Below are 14,465 nucleotides of genomic sequence, written 5' to 3' on the forward strand. Positions count from 1 at the left end.
GTTCATTTCAAAAAAAGCACAAATGGCTTTCTCAGTGGAACATATAAAAAACTCTTCTACTATATAATTGGACTTGCTGTCGCCCTTCATCGCTCACATATTTTGTGGGATTTTCTACATAACATGGAGGGCAGCGCTGAATGATGTGAAGATTACCCAACTGTGAAATAAACCATACTTCCTAGACCTTGAAGTGGCAAACCTCATCATGGTGGTCCTAAGTGAAATTGCAGCTCACTGTTCAGTATAAGCTGCAGTGCCCAGACGCCCACTCTCTACTGTGTAAACAGCTCACGGGTACACTGCACTCACCTCCCACACTGAGCCAAAAGACTCCCGAGCAGCATTCTAGGACAACGAACATCGACCTCTTACCACATCCACGGTCTGGATATCTCTGGCTCTCACAACCTCTGAGAGAGCCTGTTTAAGACGAAGGGTGTCCTTCAAATTTTCATTGATGACTTCCACTTTTTTTGTGTTCTCCTTCAAGAAAATATATGGAAATATATATATGTATTGAATGAGTCACAAGGATTCATTCCTTGGGGCTTGGGTGGCACCTCTGTGGCCCAGTCTGTGGAGTGTCTGACTCCTGCTTTCACTGGCCTCAAGTCCTGATCTCAGGGTCATGGGATTGATCCCTGCATCAGGCTACACACTGAACACGGTGTCTGCTTGGGATTCTCTCTCTCTCTCCTTCAGGCCCCCTCCTCTCACTCTTTCCTTCTCTCAAATCAATCAATCTTAGAAATAATAAGAGTAATTATTTTTATTTCCATTGTTAGAACACAATTTGGGCAAAGAAAGGATTCTTACATTGCATTCATTTATTTCCGCAAGGGAAACCTTATGTTCTCTCTTCCTTTGAGCTTCTTTCTTTGCTTCCCTGATCTGTAAAGCACAGGAAAAGGGAATCAGAATCCCAAAATAGCATCATGTTAGAGAATCCTATCTAACAATGTGTAACTCCTTTCTCAAAGAGAGGCAGTGCTCTACATTTGTGAAGCTTCTCTTCCTCAAGGACCACTCTGGATCGCATGAAATAGATCAATAGAATGAACTAGCCGAGGAGGAAGGAACCAAAATGAAATCACAAAAAATATTTGAAAGGGCACACATACCTTCTCCTCCCAACTGGCTATGTTTGTGTCAAGATATTTGTTTTCCTTTTTCAGCTCAACAATATTCCTCTTTATTTGGTCTAAAGTAACTGAAAGGAGAAAAAAGAATTTTAAGATAATTAGCAAAACCAGCGACATTGAATAATCCCAGGGGGATTGAATAATCCTACCAGGGACACATTCTCTGACACGTGGGTGTCAGTAACTTGTTAGCATTCCCACTGTGCCTGAAGAAAGCAAGAACTCACAGTGATGAACAATGGCATTCAACAGTTTCCAAAGCGCCTGACGGCCACCCAGGCCTTCCAACAGCCAGCACCACAGAATCACCACAACCCATGCGCCCCAGACACTATCCATTATCCCCACTGGCACACATTCGATTCCATTCATTTTCCCTTGGCAGGAAAGGCTCCCGCCACTTCAGACTCAAAACCATGGTTTGATCCTCTCCCGTGACACGTGCTCTGCATGGCAATATCTGCCTTCTTTAAGTGTAGCCTGTTTGCTAGACTCAGAGAGCTTTCTCCTCTTGACATTTCACCAAGAGCCAGCTCATGGCAAAGTACTCCCTCCAGACCTCAGGCTGTGATCATCACTTGCCTCCTAAACATCTCTTTGCAAAATTACACCTTGTATTCTCCCTAGTCCCACAAGGTCTTCCTTCTCCTGGTCTCTTAGGGCAACTCCCTCCACATTGTCACTCAGACTCCACATGAGGAAGAGAACCATTTTCAAGACTTAACAAGTCAGTGAGACATCAGAAGTCACCATAGTTATTCCTTGTCAGATTATACCCACATCATACACCCATACCGAGAATTTTTGGCAAAAAAAACTGAAGCCGAATATCTTACCTTCATATTGTCGAGGCTTTACCTAAGAGAGGAAGGAACAAGGGTAAGCTGGATGTCAAAACATATGAGTAAAAATCTATAGTACACATAAATACCGAAATTGTAGTCTAAAGATATTACAATAAACATTTGCTTAACAATTAATTCACAGGATTAAAAAAAGACAAAATTAGAATTTCCTGATTAAGTCATCATGATTCACAATCCATTTCTGATAAAGAGCACAAGTGTGTATGACTTCTTTTTGACCCCCAAATCTATTCAAATTCTATTCAATTAATGTTCAACCTATTCAATGTTGACAAGGGATCATGCAGACATTTACAAAATATTCATTATTTCACCATTTCCCTAGCCTTTTTTATGTTAGTAACATACAGTTTGTCATTAGTTTTTTTTTCATTGTATATATTTATTGAGATAGAATTTAATCATTGTCCCCAGCTTTACTGAGATACAAGTATAAGGTGTAAAGTGCATTGATTTGATACATTTATAGATCAAAAAATGATTACCACCTTGGCTGATCCTTCAGCCTGCCCCATGGTTGCTTTTTGTGTGTATGTTATAGAGTACTGCTGTTCTGTGTCTTCAGATGAATTTAGTGCAGGTTCCTACCATCCTAATTACAACACAAAACATTCCCATAACTATCAGTTTGTTGAGTGCCTCTTTCCACTCAATTCTATCCTAAGGGTGCTTGAGTGTCCTTTTTGTCTTTCATGGGGCATGTTTCTGGGATGCATCCATGTTGCGTGGATCTCAAATCTCTCAGAGGGGAATCGTCATGAATCATTACAGTATGTGTGACCTTTTGTGTCTGGCTTCACTCATTAAGTTCTTTGTGGAGATGAAGAACCAAGAGAACTAGCAGTGAAACTTGTCGGAAGAATTTGAGATTCCATAATGGGAAAAAGGAAGTAGATGTTAGGGTCTTGGTAGCACCCCAAAGGGACTATTTTGTGGCCAACAGAATGGTCTGGGAGAACCTTCAGATTGGAGCATATGCTGTGTTGGAAGGAAGGTATAAGGTGATCTGTATAAAACAGGGAAGCTTGGTCGGCACCATGGGGGAAACCTGGAGGGGCATCCATGAGTCCCTTGGAAGAGCTGGTCTTGACTTCTACTCCAGCTAATTGCTGTTTGGCTTTCCTGAGTGAAATAAGTCAAGCAGAGAGAGTCAATTATCATATGGTTTCACTTATTTGTGGAGCATAACAAATAGCATGGAGGACAAGGGGAGATGGAGAGGAGAAGGGAGTTGAGGGAAATTGGAAGGGGAGGTGAACCATGAGAGACTATGGACTCTGAAAAACAATCTGAGGGTTTTGAAGGGGCAGGGAGTGGGAGGCTAGGGGAACCAGGTGGTGGGTATTAGAGAGGGCATGGATTACATGGAGTACTGGGTATGGTCCAAAAACAATGAATACTGTTATGCTGAAAAGAAATTTAAAAAATAAGAAGAGGCCATATTTGGGGCCACACAACATATCTGAACCACCAAAGGAATCGAAACCACAGGAAGTATGTTCTCAGACCACAGATGACTCAAACTAGAGATAGAGAACAGAAGGATACCTGGATAACGGCCAAAAAATGCATATTCAACAGCACACTTCTAAAGAAGACAAGGGTGGGAGAGTAGGTGGATGGAGGGATGGGGGAAAGAGGTGAAGGGGAAGAAGAGTCCACTTCTTGTGGCGAGCACTGAGAAATGTACAGAATTGCTGAGTCATATTGTACACCTGAAACTCACATTACAGTTTGCCAATTGTGCTTGAACTTAAAAAAAAAAAAAAGCATGGATCAAGAAGGCACTTCAATAGAAATTTAAAACTACATCAATCTAGGTGAGCATCAAAATTGACATATTAGAGGGAAATCTGTAGTACTGAATGGACGTAAAAATGTCAAGTGACTATAAAATTTTCTGCTTATTTATGAATGAAAGTATAGAAGGTACATTAGTATACTTACAGCGAGGATGGTTCTCCAGAGGTAAATGAGAAAGGCACAGGTTCCCAAGGAGGCAGTTAAAATGAGAAGCTTCCACAGAACTTCAATCACATCAGGGCCAACACAGAAATGGTCAGGCAAGGAAAGGACAAGCTGAAATATCATTTGAGACAATGAGGAATCTCAAAGACATTTACTGTGTATCTGTCACATAGAATCAACTTTACAAACCCTCAACCGGCCTCCAGGAGGCAAGCATACCTCTCAACTACCACCTCCTGGAGGAGAAGGAGCACAGAGGGATGACCAAGGAGCTGGGGCAAACTTTGGGGAGTGATACGTGTGTTTATCATCTTACCATGGTGATGGTCTCCTTGTTGCTTACCTCTGTCCAATATCAACAAACAGTATTGTTTGAAAAGATGTGATCACATATATATTATAACACACTGAAGCTGTAGGCAAAACCTAATAGATCTTAAGAGATTTTACTTTACCTACAAGCAGATTGCAAATTTTTTTTCTATAGCTAACAGAACTTGAGAATTTATAAGCCAACATAAAATACACAAGTCAATGTAAACTTAGAGTAGGTAAGAAGTCAGTGACTTCTTTTGTACATCCATGAAGGAGCTGGATAAACTTCTTTGGAACATTTCCAAAACTAAACCCCAAATTTTGGAAGAATGAGAGAAAGCATGAATATAATGTACTAGAGATACAAATGAACATGTTATATGGACAGATGTTTATAGATTAGGACATAAGTGAGAGAGACGGGAGGCTGCTCATTAATATGATATGTAATTACTTTCCCATAAAAATAAATTAGAGTTATGGCTTAGTTTCTGAAAACATTAATATTTTCTTTCAACGCTCACTTTGCTTCTGAATCACAGTCCAAGATGTCAGATTTCTGAAGTACATAAGGATTTGCATAACAGGTGATCATGTACGCCCTAAGGATATCCATGAAGTTTTGTATCTCTAAAAAGCTGTTCCTATTTCTTAGTATTGTAATTAAATCAGGCAATGACATCTATAAAATTTAACTTTTTAATGAGAGAAAATATTAAAGAATGTATTTATTTATTTGAAAGAGAGAGGGGGAAGGGCAGAGGGAGACTGAGCAGCAGATTGCCAGCAGAGCAGGAAGCCCAACCAGGGCTCAATCCCAGGACCCTAGGATCATGGCCCAAGCCTAAGGCAAACACTTAACTGCTTGAACCACCCAGGTGCCCAGGAATTCTAAAAGAATACAGAATTCCTGGATATGAACACCAAAGTAAGGAATACATCATTTAACAAAAACTACATTTAGAAGTATTTCAGGAAAAGACACAATGCAATCCATACTAATTCACATCAGGGTTGAATTTTGTGCAAACACACCTCTCTAGAAAGGAGCTCCTGAAATCTATAACATTTTCCTCTTCATCCCTCACAGCTGAGGTCAGGAAAATGTGTGCTAGCGGGAAAAGTACACTGTCTTCGAATAGCCACTGTCTGAAAGAGAGCGGTAGCTGTCAGCACAATGGTTGATCACGGGTATCAAATGTACAAAAGATAGAGGCCACCTTGTCATAAATATCAAACACGCCCAGTCGTGGGCACTCAGGACATCTGGCAGCTGTCTGGATGCTGATACGAGTAGCTGACTCTTAACTAGATAACAGCCAGTGGGGCCAAAAACACTTGGTTCTCCGATAGTGGCAATGAGCAGGTGGAGGTGGGAAACGCATGACCAGTTTGTTTAGGCAAGAGTTCAGAGATGGGGTAGAATGAGAAAGGTGAACTGATCCATGAGATACAGCCTAGGTAGAGAGGAATAATTCCAATCCAGACGACCAAGAAATTCCCTCTTCTGAAGACTCAAATGAAACAGAATGAAGTCTATTTTGACTAGAGGTCATCGTGTGGGATGAGTCTGACTCAATACAAGGGTCCTTCCTGACTACTCACACTTCCAGAACCCTCTTTCATAATCTGGTACAAGCAGATCTAAAGAAGTCTACTTATTTCCAGGGGTGTTCCCTAACTGTTGTCTGACTCTCTCTCTCCTGGGAGTACAGGTTTTATTTTTTCATGGGCACCCAAGTAGTTCAGTCAGTTAAGTGACCAAGTCTTGGTTTGGATCAAATCATGATCTCATGGTCCTGAGGTAGAGCCCCTCTTTGGGCTCTGGGCTCACTGCACAGCTGGTTTGGGATTCTCTCTTTCCCACCCTCTCTGCTCTTCCCCCTACACCTGTGACCCTTTTCTCCATTGCTCAAATAAATAATATCCAAAAAAAAAAATTAGGAGGAAGACACCACTGAAGTGTCCTGTTTACTCACATTTGGGTTTGAGGAACTGGGACATGGGAGCAGGAGGAACCAGAAGAGAAGCCTTTGCAGCATCATGTCCTCGTCCTTTTAAGGGGCACTGTGGCCCCAGGGAGGAGGTGGAGATGGTTGGGGGGGCAGGAGAGGGAAGGGTAGGGGGGTTGGGGGGGTTGGGGAGGGGACAGGGTGGTAATTTGGGATGGAAATAGGGAGGAAATAGAGGGTAGGATGGGGGAAGTGTTGGTCAGGAGAAGGAGTCAGGGACAGTGTCAGAGTGAGAATAAGTACTTGAAGGGAAGGAGCATGGTTCAGAAAGGTTAGGAGGTCAGCAGGTTAGTAAAGTACAAGGTCAGCAAGACACATTAGCAGTAAAGTGAACTCTCAGGAGCAGTTGGTGTGGTTGCTTCCACCAAGCCTTCCCAGGTTTGAACGTTTCCTTAGCAACCTAGAACCTTTCTAATTTCTCCACCAACCAGCTGCCTTTGCCCCTAGTAGCTCAACATGGATGCCACAGGTGACCTCATTGGTACAAAGCCCCTTCCCACCTGATACCCCACCACGTGCCATCCCAACGACAGGTCCTCTCTGGAACTTTGGCTCTCCTTGTTTGCTCCCTCCATTCCAGGTCCCTGTTCCCTCTTCTGGGTGCGCTCTCCCTTTCCAAACTCCCGTCTGAGAGCCTCTGGCTGAACAACAGAGAAAGCAAAGGAGGACCAAACTGCAACAACAATCAAATACACAACCAGAGTAGGAGGTTCCAGCCCTCTCCCAGCAACTCAATGCAGACAGAACATCCACAAGATAACGATCTTGATGGCAAACCATCTGAATCCCACAGCTGTCTCCATACATCTGTCCATATCCATATCCACTGTGGAGGACACACAGATTTGGGGCACATAGGAGACCGTTACAAAAATTCTCCTGATTTGCTTTGGCCATAAGGGAAATTTCAATTTTTTTTCAGACGCATGAAATCACAGACAACAGAGCATTTTGTGGTAACATAACGTGCTAGAAATCACTGATTAAAGCTAACTAGAAATTTACGTATGTTTAGAAATTGAGAAGTACCTCTATCAATGAAACAGAAGTAAAGAAAAAGAAAAGAAAAAGAGCAACATTGGAAGTGAATGATATGAGCATGACACAGTTGTAATCAAATATGTCTTCTGGGCTGGAATATCCTCCGGTATTAGTGTGAGAAGACTGTATGGTCTCAAAATCATCCCTAATTGGCTGAGACATTTGAACAAAGTAGATCTGTCACTTCTCTTTTGTGACCCTCCTACCCACTAGCTTCAGCTTTATATGATGAAGCTCAGAGGGAAACAATCCAATCGGACTCTCATGTCATCTCCTGGGACCTCCAGGAATGAGAGCATTTTAAGAGAAGACTTTCACCAGCTTCTCCCCTGGGGGATGCAGGACAACACCCAGAGAGTTGGGAGCTCCAGATGTGCTGGGTGGGGACAGCCAAGCATGTGGGCAGCGCCAGGGACCCAGGAGACTAGACAAACCCCATGTTATCCTCTCTCCTGGGCCCTGTCCTGAGCTGAACTTCTTAAACAGTGTCTCCCTAGGACTCACACAATGTTTCCTCAACTCCTTAAGGCCCAAGGCAGCTGAAAATCAGTGCTCTACACACCACCACTTTATTATGTAAATTTCTTTAAAACAGGAACCATTCTAGCACTGCTAAAATAAAACAATAGCTTTTTTCTCTTATTAACATATAATATATTTTTTGTTTCAGGGATAGAGGTCTGTGATTCATCAGCCTTACACAATTCAAGCACTCACCATAGCACATACCCCCCACCCAATGTCCATCCCAAGACAATCCATCCCTCCCACCCTGCCTCCACTCCAACCACCCTCACTTAGGAGAACATCTTTAACATAAAGATGAAGAAACCATAAAAAACAAGCCAACAAGTATAACAAAACAATAGCGTTAAATTCTGTTTAGATGCTGCTGTCCACCTCAAGAGCCCCAGAGTTGGGCTGTCCTTGTTGTAGAAGGAGAGAGCAGCTATGGAAGGGGTGCATCAGACTAGCCCAAAAGTGAACAGAAGAGAGGCCCAGCCTATAAGGCGGACCAGGGGATTCCATGAACGATGGCCTGAGTCACCTTGACTAGAACTGGAACCGGGAGCAGGGAAAGAAGAAGCAGGGAACAGAGTTTGGGGGCCTCGAACAGGTGAGATCAGTCATGGAGTTGAGGATGTGTCCCCAAAGCCAGTGTCAGCCTCCCATCGACAAAACCCTTTGTAGTCCCTGGAGACAAACCAGGAATCTAGAGTTTGATTACCGTCCTGCTTACCAGGTGTGTGACCCTGAGCTATTTTCCTTCAGTGAATGGGGAGTGTCCATGCCTGTGTCCATAACTGTGCAAAAGATGAGAGGAAGCCACATGTTGAGCACATACAGATGGGCCAAGAGTCTTCCCAGATCCAGTGCCTCACATCTCAGTTATTAAAGGCAGCCCAGGTGACTACCACAGGTCCCTCCTGTTTCAAGCCTGTGATATGCCCTGCCCTTTGCCCACATCACTTCTCGGGCTCCAGATGGCAGGAGGACCCCATGAACTGTGGGGAGAGCCCTGGGCCCCTGGCGAGACTGAGAGATTCCTTGACCCTGGGAAAGGTGAGTGAGTGAGGGATCCTACAGGGCTGGGGAACAGAGCTCTGGGGCTCCTTGGAAGATTGGGGTTTGGGCAACTGTGGAGAGAGCTGGAGGCATCTTACAGGATTCCTGGGTGCCCACAGGGCAGATCCCTCCCACACCTCTGCTGGAGCTGGCGGGGGTCTGGAAGCAGCAGCAGCAACAGCAGCAGCAGATCAATAGGATGCTGGATGGAGCTGGGAAGAATGGTCTGGCAGGTAAGTGGAATCACCAGGCTGGGCTGCCCTCAGCCTCTTCCTCCTTCCCCAGCCACCTCACTACCTCTGACCCTGACCTCACCCTCCAGCAGGGCGTGGGAAAGCCAGGCAGAGGTGGACACCTGATGCCAAGGAAGGGTCCCTCCCCAGTCCTCTGTGTCCTGGCTGTTGAACAGACAGAAGGAGTCACCCAGGTCCCTGGAACAAGGAGGGAGAATCTGGCCCTAGAGTCCTCTCTGATGGGGTCTGGGGAGAATCCTGAAGGGACAGAATTTAGCACCAGTTCATTTACCAAGTAAAAGCACAACACAAGTCCCCCTTGGATGCTAATGTCAGTTTATTACCCTGGCCACATTCTGAGTGCTCACTGGTGGACTTGGAAACAAGAGACTGAAACTAATATAAAAGAGCAAAAATGCTGGAATGTGGGCACCCCTGATGCTCTTACAAATCAATCTCAATCACTCCCTTCCTTATCCTCCCCACAGTGGGGAAACTGAGGCACCAGGGATTTGGTGAAGATGGCTCAGTGGTTTCTGAGGGTTTTGCTGATTACATCTGACCATACTCCTTTTTCCGAAGTTCACTTCTTTTAATCTTGCCATTGATGGTTTTGGGCAGCTCTGAGACAAATTCCACCTGGTCAGGGATAAAGCAAACCCACCCTGAGTTAGTCCTGCTGTCATTTCCTACCAATATCCCACGCCCCTCCTCTGACCCTGCATAGTCCCCCAGATGGACTGGCACCATGTTGTGACCCCAAGAGGCTCCACCAAGAATGTCAGGCTGTCCTCTGACTCAGGAAGTTGGATGTAGGCCTGTAATGAGCTCCGACCAGTGAGATGTGCAGGGAGTGAGACATGCTGCCTCGAACAGAACACCTGGGACTGAGTCTGGCTCCCCCTCCGTCCATCTCATATAGCACCTGGCAGTTCCCTATGGTGGGCACTCTTTTATCCTGGTCCCACGAAGACCATGTGGACATGTGGCAAGTGCTAGAAACATACTTCCCTAGTAGAAGCCGCTAAGACGCATGGCTTTGGGTTACTCACAGTGACATCTGCCCCTTCCTAACTGGCATGCATCCTCCTCTGTCTCCTCTCTATGAGGCAACACAGCCTTACAAGTGAAGCATGAACTCTGTTGTCTGAGACACATGGGTGTGACTTCCAGCTCTGCCCATTTCTTCACTCCAACCTCAGGCAATTTACTGCGAGTCTGTGAGCCTCCATCTCCACTCTATAAGGTGGATGGTTATACCATCTCAGGTTTGGGGGAATTAAATGAAATAATAATACATATAAAGTTTGAGTCCAGAGCCTGGCACACACGTTAAGAGTTCAATAAATATTACCTGTCTACCTTTATGTTTGGAAGGTAAACATCCAGAAAACACAGCAACATATTAGTACAAAAGAAGGACATGTTAAATTTTTGGCCCAGGTGTCCTTTCAAACGTTTTTCAACAAGTCAGATAACATGGGTATTTATTCACAGCCTGCTTTTTTCTCTTAAGATATTTTTGTGATGTTTTATATTACAAATAAAAAATCTGTGTCATCTTTTTAAATTACAGGACAGCATTAAATACCAAGAATAATTTAATCATTTCTCTATTGTTGGACATTTTCATAGTTTGCACATTGCACTGAAAACAAAACAGAGTAAAAACTCTCAGAATGTATTTTATGCTACAATAAATACTATTTTGCTAACTTTGGTTTGTTGTGTATCTATATATGTATTGGGCTTCAATTTAGAATACATTTCTTACCACAAATGATGTTTTTTAAAAGTGTGGCAATGTTAACTTGAATGTCTTTTTCAAATTGTGAAAAATTACAAATAACCTTCTTGGATATTTCTAGGCTCTTGTCTGATTTTTCTTCTGTGGGTTGACTTGTCAGCCTTTTTGTTTTGTGACAAACCTGACAGGATACAGGTTTCTCTGATCTCCCCCAAACCCTTAAGTTGAATGCTTCTTTGGTAGAGAAAAATGCTCATTCCATGGGCTACATAAGGCTCACCTGAGGAGATTTGGGGCAGCAAAGCCCTGGGCCCACTGGAGGGGACCAGATCCTATCCCTTTGTCCTTACTCACCTTCCTGGGATACTTATACGGGGCTGTAACTGACTTCACATGCTGCTGAAGCTCCTTGATGAGCTGATCCCGGTCATAGGAAAGGAATTCTGGGGTCAGGACAATAAACGCCTTCACCACCTGCAGTGCAGAACCAGAGTGGAGGCTCAGGGTGGGTGGCAACTAAATGTATAGTCTAAAAAGTAAATGTTTATTAATGGAAAAACAAGTTGACAGTTGAGCCTCTGGAAGAGAATAGGGACAGTTTCCACACTTCCAATTTCTACTCTTTGCCTGGAAAATTACTTCACCTCTCTTACCCCCCATGTCCTTCTCTGTGATGTGGGGAAGGCACAGCTTCATTCCTCAGGCTATGGATGCCAAGATTCATCAAGATCGGTCATATAAACCATGAAGCTAGTTTAAACTGATTTTTATTCCTATCATTATCATCAGCATTTTTTCTTAAAGACTGAACTTATTTTTCTAAACATTATGCTAAATAAAGTTTATATTTATTTTAAAAAAGATTTTATTTATTTATTCGAGAGAGAGTGAGCACAACTCCTGGGCAGAGGCAGGGGGAAAGGGAGAAGCAGGCTCCCCACGGAGCAGGGAGCCCGATTCGGGGCTCGATCCCAGCATCTTGAGATCATGATGTGAGTTAAAGGCAGATGCTTAACTGACGGAGCCATCCAGGTACGCCTATCATCACCATTTTCACTATTACTGTAGATAGAGTTCTGTGGGCATTAAATAAATGGTGGTGATGAACTCTGTTGATATTATTTATGTCGCTACTACAGGGCACAGGGCCTTGTACACAATAGGCGCTCAGCACACAGTGAATCAATGAATGCGTGCTCTGGAGTAGGCTGCTCAGGTTCCCATTCTGGCTCCACCACTTTAGAGCTTTGTGACCAGGCAGCTTATTTAATCTCCTTATGCTTGTTTCTGTCTCTGTAAAAGAGGGTCTCAGAGTCCTTAATTAATGGTGTTGCTGTGAGTGGGAAATAAGCCAGCAGGCAGGAAGGACACAGTAACTAGGACATGGGCAGCAGCAGCCCAAACAGGAAAAAATATGCAGTAGAAAAAAGACAGTCTCTTCAATAAATGGTGTTGGGAAAACTGGACAGTTATATGTAGAAGAATGAAACTCAACCATTCTCTTACACCGTACACAAAGATAAACTCAAAACGGATAAAAGGCCTCAACGTGAGGCATAGGCAGTAACCTCTTCTATATCAGCCACAGCAACTTCTTTCAAGATATGTCTCCAAAGACAAAGGAAACAAAAGCAAAAATGAACTTTTGGGACTTCATCAAGATCAAAAGCTTCTGCACAGCAAAGGAAACAGTCAACAACAGTCAACAAAACAAAGAGGCAACCCAGCAGCAAGCCACATTCACAAGCATCATTATCCCTCACACACGAGGGGGGCCACACTGCCCTCTGCTGACCACACAGTGTAAATGCACATACACGTTCCCTGGGCCTCCCTCCACCCTAGGTCCCAGGCAGGGGAGACAGGAACCTTCCCCTGCACCTGCCTTAATGCCCACACACAGACACAACAACCTCTGTTTCCTCCTTACCTCCCTTCGAATCGGGTCCGGGCTGCTCACCACAGCTGATTCAGCCACCGCCGGATGTTCGCTCAGGGCGTTCTCCACCTCTGAGGGCCCGATGCGGTTCCTGCAGGATCAATGGCTCTTGCTTGGTTTCTGAGCAGCTGCCCAGGTCAGGAGACCCAGGTCCTCAGGGCTCATGTTTTGGAGGGTCACATCTACCTCTGCTCTGCAGGAAAACTGTCACAGGGAGCCAGATACCTGGGACCTGGCTCTGTCATGGGCCCCAAACATGAAGAATGCGCACTCCGTGCTGAGACATACAACACTCGCATGCTCCCCAGAGTTTCTCACCTCACTGCCTCTGCTCAGGGAGGAGGGTGAATATTTAGCCCTCCCCGAGCTCTGGGCCTTGGCTCTAGCAGCTTCCCTTGGCCTGAAACCTAATGGAACTCTCAACCTTTATCTTAAATATTCACGCAAATTCTGCATACTCTTCCCCATTAGATTAGCAGGTTTCAGAAATTTAAAAAGTAAACAATTTCCTCAATTTTCCTGAAATATTCCCTGAAATATCCAAAAGAACTTGTTATTCTGGCATAATGTGTCATTTTTTTTTTCTTTCTTTCCAAATCACTTAGGTTAGGGACAAATGACCTGGAGGCAGACAACTTTGGTAAGTCTGGGTTGTATATAGCCCTCTTTGAGGAACTTTCTTGACTAGGCAGTGACTCAGTTGCCTCATCTGTAAAATAAGCACAATTGCACCTACCTTCTAGCATTTAGAGATGGGTTATATGAGGCACTATAGAGTGTGATTCCTCATAGTAAGTGCTCCCAAAAGGTTTTCATTGTCATTTATTATTAAAATTTTCAGTGACATGTTATGTCCCATTAGAGGAGTCAGACATAGAGGAAGATTCCTCAACCCATAAAGGCTTAAGTAAAGTTTTCCTTCTAAATCCTTTAAATTGCATAGTGTCTTATTATGGTTCCCCTTTGCAGACCTTCCTGAACTACATTTTGACTTTTCTGGATGCAGGGCTTGTGGGAGGTGTACTAATATCCCCAGAAAAGGGTCCCATAGACAAAGCTCTGTTCAGAGTTAGCCTGAGGGTCCTGTCACCAAGCTTGGATAAATGTCAAACAAGCTAGAAACCATGAGGCATGTGAAGGTGATGTCTCTGGCTCAGGTCAGTCATACCTACCCAGAGGCATTGATGATGTCATCGTCCCTCCCCAGGAACCAGATGTAGCCCTCTTCATCCATAGTTGCTCTGTCTCCAGTGTTGTAAAAGTCCCCACACTCCACTTCAGCTGTCTTTTCTGGGTTGTCCTGCAAAGACAACAAAACTCCTTTGTTGAAGGCAATGAGTTTAGAGATGATGAGCCACAACCTGCTGCTCAGATCTGAGTCTGGATCCTGCTCCTTGCTCTACCTGCCACCTGGGCAAGTTTTGTAATCTCCCTGAGTCTACTTTCATTATATCCAAGTACTGAATGAACACTACTTCTCAAGTAGAGGACAGCACTGAGCCAATTTTAAGGCTAATTTTAAAAAGTAACAATTCTCTTTTGTGTGGCACTCTCAGAAAAAATTTCCCACTAGAACATGGATGCTGTGTTTTATTTATTGGTCTCAGCTTAGCCCTCACACAGTGCCTGGACA

At 44.1% G+C, this 14,465-nt stretch overlaps 3 protein-coding genes across 3 annotated transcripts in view; all 3 read right to left on the reverse strand.

Moving 5' to 3' along the window:
• The window catches only part of LOC116581444 (melanoma inhibitory activity protein 2-like), a 272,791-nt gene extending 272,444 nt beyond the window's left edge, over positions 1 to 347 (reverse strand). Inside the window, exon 1 of the mRNA XM_032328622.1 lies at positions 313 to 347. Coding sequence (XP_032184513.1) covers positions 313 to 347 — 35 coding nt within the window. The remainder of the gene's footprint in view (positions 1 to 312) is intronic.
• A 427-nt stretch (positions 348 to 774) lies between these two features.
• Positions 775 to 9,350, reverse strand: LOC116581445 (transport and Golgi organization protein 1 homolog; the record flags this gene model as incomplete). Its single annotated transcript, XM_032328623.1, has 7 exons — positions 9,012 to 9,350; positions 8,588 to 8,639; positions 7,000 to 7,132; positions 3,959 to 4,090; positions 1,982 to 2,003; positions 1,125 to 1,213; positions 775 to 894 (listed from the first exon to the last, which is right to left on the reverse strand). Coding segments are annotated over exons 2-7 (546 nt in total), but the record flags the coding sequence as incomplete, so codon positions are not given.
• Positions 9,351 to 9,445: 95 nt separating this feature from the next.
• ACSM1 (acyl-CoA synthetase medium chain family member 1) overlaps positions 9,446 to 14,465 on the reverse strand; it is a 54,882-nt gene continuing 49,862 nt past the window's right edge. Inside the window, exons 11-14 of the mRNA XM_032327483.1 lie at positions 14,005 to 14,132; positions 12,824 to 12,923; positions 11,248 to 11,367; positions 9,446 to 9,785 (exon numbers count right to left, since the gene is read on the reverse strand). Coding sequence (XP_032183374.1) covers positions 9,699 to 9,785; positions 11,248 to 11,367; positions 12,824 to 12,923; positions 14,005 to 14,132 — 435 coding nt within the window. The 3' untranslated portion in view covers positions 9,446 to 9,698. The remainder of the gene's footprint in view (positions 9,786 to 11,247; positions 11,368 to 12,823; positions 12,924 to 14,004; positions 14,133 to 14,465) is intronic.

Source organism: Mustela erminea, chromosome 20, assembly GCF_009829155.1.
Source record: "Mustela erminea isolate mMusErm1 chromosome 20, mMusErm1.Pri, whole genome shotgun sequence".
NCBI lineage: Eukaryota > Metazoa > Chordata > Mammalia > Carnivora > Mustelidae > Mustela > Mustela erminea.